The sequence below is a fragment of the Chanos chanos genome, chromosome 4, assembly GCF_902362185.1.
Source record: "Chanos chanos chromosome 4, fChaCha1.1, whole genome shotgun sequence".
NCBI lineage: Eukaryota > Metazoa > Chordata > Actinopteri > Gonorynchiformes > Chanidae > Chanos > Chanos chanos.
Genome location: NC_044498.1, coordinates 36,474,120 through 36,486,712, shown reverse-complemented (window position 1 = coordinate 36,486,712; position 12,593 = coordinate 36,474,120). Strand labels below are relative to the sequence as shown.

At 42.5% G+C, this 12,593-nt stretch overlaps 1 protein-coding gene across 2 annotated transcripts; it reads right to left on the bottom strand.

The window, feature by feature from the left end:
* Positions 1-325: 325 nt before the first annotated feature.
* Positions 326-11,359, bottom strand: trim8a (tripartite motif containing 8a). 2 transcript variants are annotated; one of them, XM_030772657.1, is made up of 7 exons: positions 9,131-11,359; positions 3,194-3,289; positions 2,478-2,711; positions 1,857-1,888; positions 1,638-1,753; positions 1,233-1,493; positions 326-1,196 (listed from the first exon to the last, which is right to left on the bottom strand). In XM_030772657.1, the coding sequence occupies exons 1-7, from the start codon at positions 9,701-9,703 to the stop codon at positions 835-837; spliced, it is 1,674 nt and encodes a 557-aa protein (XP_030628517.1). In that variant the 5' UTR covers positions 9,704-11,359; the 3' UTR covers positions 326-834. The 2 variants fall into 2 exon arrangements, with proteins under 2 accessions (XP_030628517.1, XP_030628518.1); XM_030772658.1 differs by lacking the exon at positions 3,194-3,289.
* Between the last annotated feature and the right edge of the window lie 1,234 nt (positions 11,360-12,593).

Here is a 12,593-nt window from a genome sequence, read left to right as displayed (position 1 = left end):
TGTTTGCAGTCACTAAAAACACCCCTTAATGGAGTCTCAGTCAGTCTCCACTCATCCACTCCTTTAAGGTGAACTAAATTAAGACAGATTCCTTTCCACCTTCAGCCAAAGCAAAAATATTGATATGTAACAGTATACGTGACTGCTCCTAAAACCTTTCAGGCCACAGGAAGCAGTATAAAGCTGAAACTACTCCCAGGATGGATGGACCACTGAATTCACCTATGCTCAAAACAGTATTCCAGATGCTAACAAAAGAAACTGTTGCTTCGACACACACCAACATCAGTGAATCATGAAAACAACTGAGTTCTTTACCAAAGAATCCCACCGAGTATTACATTTAATGACAAGTTCTGGTAACAACTGATGCATGATTTAAATAGTACAAAATGGACCAAAAATATGAGGAAAAATAAAATGGTCTCTGAGCCTGAGGGCAGATGGCAAGACAGGAGTGGAAATTAAAACTAGCCCTATTTATAAACAAGCTGTTGTCTACTCTGGCTCTACAACATCTGCTCTTTGCCCTACTTCAGTAATTTTATGAGCCACGGTTCATTCGCCCGTTTCAGTTCTTCTAAAAAAATTCCCTTTAATGATCTGGTGGCAGGGGCTACCTTCCATTTCAGACGAGGCCCCATGGAAGATCAGGAGCTTGGGATGGAAACCACGTGGCTTGCTCTGACTGACGAAATAAAAGAGACAAAGTGCAACAACTTTATGCATCACCTGTATTCCACGTTTCATTCTGAAACTGAAACAAAAAAAAAAAAAAAACTAAACTAAAGAGAGAACTCCCACTGTTCCTGACTTTGATTCTAGGGCAGAGGGTTAACTAGTGACATAGTGTTTAGTGGAAGATTGGCCGTACAGCCCGTAGAAGTCTGGGTGGCGGTGGGTCTGGGAGGTGTCAATCCAGTCTCGCATGGCGAGCCCCTGCAGCGGCTGGGGCATGGAGTGTGTGGCAGGAAGAGGGGGGTGGGAGTAGTCCTGCGTCCAGGGAAAAGATCCAGAGCGGGGGTAAGGTGGGTGTGGGCGATGGGTGGAGACGGAGGGAACGCTGGAGCAATAGCAGTTATCCACCGTGCACATGAGGATCTTGCGGCCGCCGTACTGGGGAAGCATGGGCTGCTGGGAAGATCCGGCGTTGGGGTAGTGCGTAAAGACGGAGCTGGAATGATGAACGGGTGGAGCTCCGCTGCTCCCGCTGCTCCCACTGCTCCCGCCACCGCCGCCGCTGAGCCCTCCTATGTGCTGGGCGGAGGTACACGGGGCCAGGGTCTGCTGGGAAGACGGCCCCTCGGCTGAACTCGAACCCGAGCCCAGGAACGGCTGCTTACTGGTGCTACCTGACTCCAAGAACCCACTGGCGCCACTGCTCTCAGGAAAGGCAGTGGAGTGTTTGCGTTTCTCAGGACCTAGCCCGCTGAGAGAGCTGCACGAGTACACAGGGACACTCTGAAGAAAATGAGCCGGAGCACTGAAGGGAGCTGGGGGGGGGGGGGGGGGGGGTAAAGAGTGAGAGAGATAAAGAGTATGAAAAGAGCAGGTAAGAGAAGAACAACAATAAAATAACTGATCCAAATTAGTTATTTATTAAAAAATTATTTCACGTAACCATTCCATTTTGGTACCTTCGAGCATTTTGCGTAGATTTTTTTCCTTCTTTGTGATCTCAGAGAGGAAGATTTTGGAGTTCAGGCTGCCCACTTTATGAGGAGGTAACACATTACTAACGCAGGCCTGAGAGCTGAACAGAGAAGAATACGCAAATATTTTACACACATACAATCCAAATACAATGTCATAGACTGTAAACCCCACTATACTAAATGAAAATAACTATAACTTACCGATCCATTAATATTTTCACAGGTTTTGTGTTCTGAAAAAGCAATAGGAAAGACTATTAGTATTTTTGACAGTATGTGTGGCAAAATCCTACACACACACACTCTCACACACACACACACACACACACGCACACACACACACACCTCTCACAATTCTAACCTCACTCATGCTGGTGTGTTTGTATACTGGGGAGATTTATGGCAAAAGAGTGTGTGAGAGTTGAAATCTCAGCTGTGTCGCATTGCTATCTGAGCCCATGGGAACTAGCCTCACAGGTGAAGTGGCAAAGGCACTATTTCCCTCTTATTACTGTGCGTCATGTGACGAGTCAGACACCTGTCAGGTCGCTGCTGTAACTGCGTGAACAGAGCTCTTTACTAGAGCGCACACACAACACTGTGTAGATTGTGATGTAGCTGAGAAAGAGAAAGTTCTCTAGCCTTAATCTCCCTGGGCTAACAAAAAACTGTTTAAAGAGGGAGATTCTGAATATGGGCAAAAAGTCAGATGAAAGCGGGAAATACAGGAGGACCCAAAAAAAAAAAAAAAAAAGGGTGACAAAGAAAGTGAATGAGAAAATGGGGAAATATGAAAAGAGGGAAAGAATGAGGCTGCCGTACCTTCATGAAGTTGACGTCCTCTGTTTTGTCAAAGAGAACTTGTACAGAGCTGAGCAGTTTCTTGGCCTCCTGCTGCTGTTCGTTGAGCTGCAGGACCTGGCTGGAATTTTCCTGGCAGAATTTGGACCGGGCTTTGTCTAGAACCTCCAGAGTTTTCCCCATGTCTTCTTCCAGGAGCTGATGCATCTTCTGGTACTGAGCACGCACCTCAGCTTTCAGCTGCACCACCTTCTCCTAAAGCAGAAACACAAACACACACACACACACACACAGAGAGAGAGAGAAAGAGAAAGAGAGTGTAAGTCATCACCTTTCATTTTACACACTAACAGAAATACGTGAATAATCACTGGCATGCACATTTTTCTGCACACCGAGCAAAACATGCGAGAGAATGTCCTGCAGAACACATCCATGGAAAAACCTCATTCACATTTCCAAACAAGAAAGTAAAAATAATTCAGATATTACTATCCAAGGAAATATTCACAGGAGAGATGACAGAGAATAATCTGAACCAGATCTCTTCCAATACAGAACACAATTTTATACGGGCCTAATTTTCATCTATGGTGTTCTGTCTCTCCCGCCTAAAAGACGTTGATACAAATTAAAGGGAGAACACCCAAAATATGCTCTATACATAGAGACAGAAGAGATACATATTTAAAAGCTGGTTTGTGAGGGAGAAAGAAAGAGATAAACTCCACATGTACCTCTACCAAGCGTTTGTCTGATTCCAGCTTGTACAGTTGCTCTTCAATGTCCTGCACACGATCCTCTATGCCATCCTGCTGTTTTATTAGCATTTGCTAAGAAAAGACAAGAGAGGAAAACAGAGAAAAATCAATTCTCACAAAACTACCACCTCTTCCAAATGGTGAGAAAGCAACAAGGCAAAAAAAATCAGCGAGTTACATTTGTGTTAGAGGTCTGCTAAGTGTGGTTAGTAGCCTCACTGCAGTAATTTTACATGTGAAAGTGTTGTCTGAGTGCAAAAAGAGTGGGGTTCTCACACATACACACACACACACACATATATACATGCACACATACACACACACACACACACTCACACACACACACATATATACATGCACACATACACACACACATGTACACACACAGACTAGAGAGTGGTTTGAGCAGGAAATCTACATCTAAACCAGACCCAAGCCCAAAATAACCAAACCTGACCCAAAAAAGTTTTTTCAGTTTTCAGGAACTACCTGATCTGAAACCCAAGAGGATTCTGAGCATTTAAAAAAAACATTTGAAAATATTCACAAACCTACAATGCATACAATGAGCTAGAACGAGCACTGCTGTTTGCCTGCTCAGTGAGGTAACAGGAAGCCTTGAGACATACTGCTGCTAGCTGGCATGTCAACCCTGTTACTAAGCAACCACCATAAACAATCGCATGTCAGATTCAACCAACAAAGCAAACACACACACACATACGTTCCCAAATGGTAAGAATGAAAATTCAGCTGTCATGTCCTGTTGAGCTGAAACACACATTGGACACAAACACACCCACACTCACACAAAAATAAACCCAAAATATGCTGATTTAAAGCATACACACGCCAAGCAAACACAGAACTTTAAGTTCATCAAATATATACAAGACTCTGCATCCATTCTGCATAATGATCTGAAATACCTTGCCACTGTTTTTGCATCGCTATGACGACCACTTCCAAAACCATACTACAACAAATGAGGACAAGGCTAGGACTAATTAATCAGAGTCACTCGACAGTACACACACACTTCCCTATGTTAAAGCTCCAGCTCCACACACCTCCCCTGCTGTTATGAGTCTGGATGAATTTTAAATGGGATTCAGGAGAAGCCACAAATTCAGCTTCCCCCATCCCCCACCAAATTCATCCCCCACCCAAATAAAAGCCTGTCAGTGTGTAGGGTGGCTTTCATAAACCACTCTGCATTCTCTCTCTCTCTCTCTCTCTCCCTCTCTCTCTCTCTCTTTCTTTCTCCTGCATCTGAAAAAATAAAACACTGCAGCTAATAACTGACATCTTCTCCCAAAAACTGACTTTTAATATTTTGTGAGTATGTAGAGCAGCATATGTGTATGTATGTGTGTGTGTGTGTGTGTGTGTGTGTGTGCGTGCGTGCGTGTGCGTGTGCGTGTGCGTGTGCGTGTGCGTGTGCGTGTGTGCGTGTGTGCATGTGCATGTGCACAGATCAGGGTGTAAGGTCACACTACCACAGTTCAGCTCAGTGGAAAGAGAAATGGCAGCTGTCATGATAACAAAGCACACAGTGTGTTCACTTGCATTAGTATGAGTGAACAACTGAGAAAGAGAGAGGGGTGAGAGGGGGTGAGGGGGAGAGAGAGAGAGAGAGAGAGAGGCTGTCCCCCTCACTCCTTTTTCTGTGTATTCCTCTCTTTGTTTGCTCTGGGTCCTGTGTGTCATGTCTTGCTGCTCTGTAATGTGTGTGGGCCGTGGCAGGGCAGCTGCTTTTATAGGTCGGGGGGGGGGGGGGGGGGGGGGGGGTTTCGGCCAGAGAGAGAGAGGAGAGACATAGAGTCCACAGTTAACCCTAACCCTATATTCTACCCTATTCTCCTCCATACAGCCTTAAGGCTACAGCTAATCCTAACCCTCAGTGCACAGTTTATAGCCTTCCCTTACCATGGCAACCACGTCATACACTAACACCCTAACATCTAACATCTAACAGCCTCTTTTAGACAAAACTTCACGTGACAGTAAAGATCTGTAACTCCCAACAGGGCAGAGCACAACACTGAAAAATTAATATATTTTAAAAATAAATAAACATAGCAGTCTTAGCCAAACGAAAAACAGGCTAAGAGATAAATGAGGAATAAAACATAATCACAAAACAAAAAAGAAAAAAAAAAGAAAAAAGAAAAAAGAAAACACTGAAATAAGTGCATCCATCTCAGAGCATTAAATATATCCACAGCCATTAAAAAGAAATCTCCCTCTAAACGCCCCACACATACAGATTTAATTGCATGCTCATGCTTTAGCACTGAGTAAATGAAGCTGTGTGTGTGTGTGTGTGTGTGTGTGTGTGTTCACCAGCCAACTCTGGTATCAGTATTAGTCAGCCATTACTCAGGGTAATGTAAGCACAGGAAACTGAGCCTTAGACTCCACATTGGCCTACGACATTTCGGGAAATTACAGAGACTAAACTGACTCTTCTCACACCTTGGGTGCCATTAAAACAGGACTTCTCAAAGGGACTCATTTTGATGTACTGAGAGAGAGAGAGAGAGAGAGAGGGATGAGAGGGATGAAAGGGGAGAGCTGGAATGAGAGATGTGTGGTGATTAGATGAGTATATTCTTTCATCTCATAAATTGCACAGATGTGCTCTTCACATTTCTTCAGATCATCTGGGTTGAAGGTCAAAAATGAATCTCTTGGATAACTCACAGCTACTAACTGCTACAAGCCCCAGTTCTTACACAGATGATATCCCATTGCTAGGACAGAAGTTCTAGTAAAAGCCTTAAAAAAAGACTTCTTGGTGTGTTTTTATTGTATTTTTTTTCTCTATTGGGTTGTTTGGGATAGGAATCTGATGATTCGGTAAGCTGCTGTAAAGAAGGAGGACATCTGCCTGTGACCTTAATGTTGTAGAGACTTTGACTACAGATCGGATTGCTTTTTGTCGTTTGTGTTTTGAGCACAGAACCTCAGAACTCATGGAGAGACAACGGGGTGGGGGGGTGGGGGGCATTGCTTTGGTAAATATTTCTATGTTTAATTTTTGCTCTCAAACATTTACAAAGTTATTCAAATGTTTATATTGATCTCAATTCATCTGCTCCCAAAAGGTAAAGAATATTATTTCATTAAATTATTTCAATTTAATTACTCTTACTACTACTAGTAATAACAAAAGCATCACCTTCTTGAACACTTTCTGACTAGAGAAAACTAGGACACTCTCATCTCCTCCAAACCAAATATGGAAAACAAAAAAGATGAGAAGGTCGAACAGCTTTAGGGTGAGAGTGGCATAAAGGTAAGGGACCAGAACCAGTAGACCAAGGGGTCATGTACTCAACAATTATCACACTGGCTAAATGAATTACTTGCTGGAGACGTTCTGGTCAAGGTTTGTAACTCACTGTGACCAATGTGACCAATCTCCCATTGGTCAAGACACTTACTTAATTCCACAACGATCTAGGGGTGTTGCTCTGTGTTGGAGGTGTGTTTGGATCTCCAAAAATCTCTCGGTGGATAAAGCGAGATACACAGAGAGAGAGGAATGTAGCATGATTTGGTGAGAGAGCTAATTTTCATCAGAAAAGAAAGATAAATCTAGTACTCTAGTGTATACTCCCACCACATCCGACATACACAGACAGCCGATCGTAAAAGGCAGCATAAATGTGCACAGTAAATCAGAGAAAGCCTGTGAAGTGAATGGTCCCATATCTTCAGAGATCCCCTCAGCCCAAAGCAAATGGAAAGACAGATTCTCTCTGACAGATGCACTATAGGGACACAGGGCTTGAGCTGAATTAGTGCAGCGGTGCTCTGACTGTCTCTCAGAGAATTTAAATCAAATGCTACAGTCATTCTACCGTTACTTTAACGTGATGTCACTGCAGGACAGGGCAATTAAAGGAGGAGAGAAGAGAGAGAGAGTGAGAGAGAGAGAGAGAGAGAGAGAAAGAGAGAAGAAATGCCTGAGGAATCCATAAAAATAATAAAGAAAAAAAAGGATTCATACAATGTGTTTCTGGACTGTATATCAGCGTTAGCAGGATTCCTTCCTGAATGTTTGTGACAAACTGCTTGAGTCATTCAGTCAGAATATGCGTGGTTAATGACATTTGGAGGTTTTGGCTCAAAACCGTGACTTTCATGACCTCTGCTTCACACTTCCCTTGCTCTGTTTTTTATTTTTTATTTATTTATTTTTTTAACTTGAGCCCTTCCTCTCCTTTTTTTTTCCTTTTGAGACCGAAGCTCTGAAAGCCTTTCTTTCATCTATTTGAGCAGGATCGGGTGACTGCTGAATCCCCAGCAGAGCTCAGTAACACACGGTGACTCATTAGGAAACTACAGCAGCTCCTAAAGTCTCCGGTCACCACATTATACCAAATATAAATCTCTACTGACTCTGAAAATGTCGCCATCTTGACTTTGACGTCCTCAAACCTGTTTCTCAAAAGCATCCGACCGACCAACGCTACATTAATAAACTGTAACAGATCTTTCAAAAACTGCACAAACTGCATAACAGCCTTTCTTCTGGAAACAAAAATACATAATCATATCAAATTTCTAAGTATAGAATCTGTGGATTGAGAAGAAAAGGAAAATACTGAATTTACACTCTATCCCTAACCTGATCCATTAAATTATCCAGTTTAATCTTAATCTTGGCCCCAGAAACCTAAATCTATACCTGAAATAAATTCATTACGATGCTGTGTTCAACCTTCAAAACTATTCACCCTCATAATATTCCCACGTAACCTGCTCGCAACCATCCAGTACAGCTGACAAGAAACAGAAATGAAGGAAAAAAAAGGGGGGGGGGGAGGCAGGTCAGACCAAAAAAAGGTGAAAAAGAGGGAGAGAGTTCAGCAGCATTTCCTCCTCAGATTCCCCCATGATCTCATCTGTGCTGACAGAGAGAGAGAGGGTTCTGCTGGGGGCGTGACACACCCTTCCTGCCTCTGCCTGGAACTCAAGGCCCATGGCTGAGGTTTAACTGTTGGCCGACTTGAGTCACTTGCTATACACGGCACAGGGCAGGCGCTCATGAAAAAAGAAAGAAAGAAAAAAAAAAAAAGAGGGATGTGTGTGTCTTTCAGCAACAGCTGTGGGTAAAGAAAACTCCCCCTTGCCTGCCCCTTTATTCCCGCCCCCTCTTCCTTGTGGAGGCTTGCCTGTCTTGGGAGCCATGACACACTGGCCATGTGAAAAATGTTCCCCTGCCCCAGCCAAAGCCTGTGACACACGGCACACACCTCATAGCTGCTCATTATTCTTAAAGGAAGGAAGTTGGAGCAACATCGGTTCAAGCTCGACATTTGTCCATTATGACTGCACTGTCTGTGATATGCTCTATGTGGAAAAACAAGACATTTTCATCGGTTTTTGATCCGCAGACCTCACCACGGGTTACTCATGATGCGTTTCAACACCCGTCCGGGCGACTGATAGGAATAATGCGACATAGTATACGAAAAGAGAATTTCCGATCTGAATTAGTGTCAGTAAAACGATGCCCCTTTGCATTTTGCAATGAAAGTAAATTAGCCTATAGATAGTCATTACACATCATTAACACTGAGTCCATTTCACTTAAGGTCAGCCACTCAAAGTATAGATAATAAATACAGTAATCCCTCTGAATGGAATGCTCCCCTAATAAGGCTGTATATTTAATGTGTATTGCTAGTCGAAATTTTACAAATTTTACCAACACAAACAAATTTTACCTATAGTTAACAGGCTATGTCTTGATACATAATTCTGTATTAGGCCAGTTCTATCATTCACGCACTCGCTGAGATAACTTGACATGTTACAGATCTACAATCTTGAGCATAGTTAAGCATACTTTTATCAGGTTTCATGTGGATTTCTGTGTTTTAGAGCTGCCCAGCTTACCCGAATATCATTACGACGCACTTCCACGTCGCATACTGCATGGCCGTGGCTGGTCGCACATCTGGAGAAGCAGCAGTACTGGCAGACCGCCACCTGTTCCGCCTCGCAATGATACAGCCTGTATTCATCATGCTGTGGGCAGCTCCAGGCCCGAACCTCCTCGACATCGACTAATAAATGTCCGGGATGAGGACAGGGTTGCTGAAGGTGTGTTTGAACGTGGGACGGGCAACAAGGTGCATTGCAACGGAGGCAAACTTTCTGTGCCGGGAGAGGCGGCCCCCGCCGACAAAGGATACATTGTAGTATTGCTGGAGTTTTCTCGACGTTCAACGCGTTGAACTTCTCCACGATATTTGTCAGTTTAATATTTTTTTCTAGATTTGGCTTCTGGTTGTAGGCGTGGTTGCATTCCGGGCACCGAACAATACCTGAGTCCTTGGCCCAGGCCTCACTGATGCAGCCTCGGCAGAAGTTATGTTTACAAGGCAGCTGGATCGGTTCCACGAATACATGTAAGCAAATTGGACAAATAAGCTCCTCTTCGAAACAATTTTTCCAGTCCTCGGCCATAGCAACTGATTGGTAGCCAATGATGTCCAAGTGAGGTTGATATTTATTCACCTGATAATTTGTGTAAAGTAAAACTGGAGTCGTTACCGTATCTCCCCACTCTCTACATCTGCCGTCAAAAAATAATAATAATGTCGTGTTGATGGAGACCACACAGGCACATGAGTCCTCATAAGCGATTATTGACAAGCTTTGATATATAAGCCGCGGGAGCGCCTCTTCCGCTCTTTGCGAGGTTGTCAACAATCAAATTCCTCAGCTCCAATGAAAAAAAAAAAGATGTTGCAACAGGATCCAACGTCGCCTACTCAGATACTGTTATTTTATGAGAGTCAAACCGGTTGAATAGCCTACCTGATGTTAAAAAAAAATCCATAAAAACGTTCCTTTCCGAGGAACCTGTCAAGTGTCGGCCAAATTTCTTCTCGCAAGTACGCTAACTATGAATCATGTGCAATAGTAACATGAACGAAATAACTTGTTCTTTGTGACGCAGAAAAAAACTCTTAGAAGAATCCAGAACTAATTACATCACTGCTATGGTGACACTTGGTCTCAATATGTGGAGAAAACTGGTGCCATGTATTATTTTATTAAGGTTTATCAATTCTTAATGCAATGGAGGACGACCGATAATTTGACATCGCATGTTCTTTTTGTCCACAAGTTGATGCTTTCAGATCCTTTTATAAAACGTGTCCTAAAGAACGTTCCTTAAATTAAACTTGCCTGTAAAATCCCAGTTTTTCCCCCTTAAAGATCTATTTTTTCACTCGGTCCAAGCAGCGTGTTTCATACTGAGGCACTTAGATATATTTGATTTGTGCTCAGAGCATCTGACATTTCACCAGCATTATAATAATGTCCATAATAATGCTGAGTGTAAGGCGCAAAAAATGTGAGCAAATGTGAGCCTATACTTTGCAACAAACAATTGTTACAGTGGCTTAGTTTTATTTAGTCTGTTTTATAAGGAAGTGTCTCGGAAAGACAAACCCAAAAATGTCTAAACGTTGCGAAAAAACCAGACAGGCCAGACACAGACTTCTCCTACTATACACGTAGATCTTTTTAGCCTGAAAGAGACCGTAGCGTTACAAACAGCTTTTTTTCGGTCGCAGCGTTGGCTTCACATTACCATGCTATCTTTCTTTTCTCTCTTCTCGATTTATCCGTCTTTCAACGTCAAAGGTTTTTCCGAAACACCTCTCCATGGTTATTGCTCTACCTGCCCCCTTTACACGCTGCAAATTTGCGTTGGTTTTCAAAGAGCAAAAGTCGACAACGTAATGGCATGCATTTTATTATGTCCTCAAATATTTATACATTATAGATACGTTTTCCCCTTAAAGGGGACGATATCATTTTGCCCTTGTTATCGCTTGTTGTCATCAGCCATTTTGTTTCTTTTTAGACGAATTAAAACGACGTATCTATGTATTCTTCCTATCTTATTTATAAGTCTTCTGTTTGGCTTAACATTGTCTAAAACATTTTTTCAAAAAAACGTCAAAGACTTCACCGAATAAGCATCATCAAGAAGTGTTTCTCTGTAGTTTAGTCCTTTGGATTATCCAGCGGGTGTCTGCTGTATTCCAGTCGAAGTCTGTGTTATTATTTATGATATTTTCTCTTTTTTTCCCAGGCAGATCCTTGATGAGAGGAATGCAGGCAGAGCACTGGAATACAGCTCACATTTGCTCCCCCTTCCATGTGTCACGTGATTCGTCACAGAGTTGATCCATTGAAAGGGGAGGCGTTCACGGCTGCGAGGCGGGGTTTAATTTAAAAGGGCAACTCACCAAGAAAGAAAGCACATGGAACGTCCTTTTTCTTTGCTTGACTCTGAAACGTAAATGACCTCGGCCGAGAGAGCACACCAGCCCGACTGAAATGAGCAAAAAGTAAAACAAAGCCCCTAAAGTCGACAGTTCAGTCACCCTACAACAACTGCTCTTTGTAACTCACATATGTCATTTATAAATCACCCTGGTTCTGTTTGGCCTGTTGTACACCGATTGACTCTACATTATGACTGACTATGCAATATACGGAATACAGCACGTTATTGCTGTCTGACCAGCCTTTTAATATAAACAGTCTGCAACTGTACTGTCAAACATCAAAGCTCGGTGGCCACCGTGTACCACCCTAAGAGGCATAAACAGGAGCCCATAATGTTTCACAGTACTGATAATGGATTTGAACCAACAATGGCTGTACTTCAGGCCTCAAAAAGGGTAAAGTGGAAAAAGATGACAGTCTCAATTTTGACTTAATTTCATAACCCCTGCAATATAGTCATGATTATGAATTTTTAATCTGTTATCCCGATGCCAGAGACGGTAGCATTGTATTTTTTAAAGGGGCAATTCCGTTCCCGTTAAAATTTAGGGACCGGTATGCGGAGTATCTTTTAAACGATATGCACGCTGTATATTTTGAACAGGGTTGTATACTTTAGAAATGTATTATGCACGTGTTACGTACACAGATTAGACGTCGTTGAGTAAAATGAAGATGTGTAGGCTTTCTCAACTTGAATCTACAGTAGACCTTTGAACCGAAAATCTGAAATGTCAGTCATCTGTCCCTGTATAAGCTCATTGAAGGTAATCAGTGAAATGTTGGTCATGACTAAGAGGGTGGACGGTTACTTTGTTTCTTAGTCAGGGTCGTTCTTTTGACATTTAAAACCCAGGCATTGAGTAAAGTATATTGTGTGACAAAAAGAATAATGTAGGCATATTGAAAGATTGTAAAGTAAATCAGAGAAATATAAATTAAATTTATATGATTTCAATTTGTCAAGCAACAAATTATGCAGGGACACCCGTTTACAATTAGGCCTTCCATGAATGTGAAAACCTCGTGTGGGTATTGTTACATA

Bases quoted from the DNA above. Each gene is read 5' to 3' on its own strand.
- trim8a (XM_030772657.1), bottom strand. From the start codon at position 9,703: ATGGCCGAGGACTGGAAAAATTGTTTCGAAGAGGAGCTTATTTGTCCA. The intron at 1,889-2,477 runs GTACGGCAGCCT...TTGCTTTTTCAG, and splicing joins AGGACGTCAACTTCATGAAG to AACACAAAACCTGTGAAAAT. The intron at 1,494-1,637 runs GTACCAAAATGG...CCCCCCCCCCAG, and splicing joins TCTACGCAAAATGCTCGAAG to CTCCCTTCAGTGCTCCGGCT.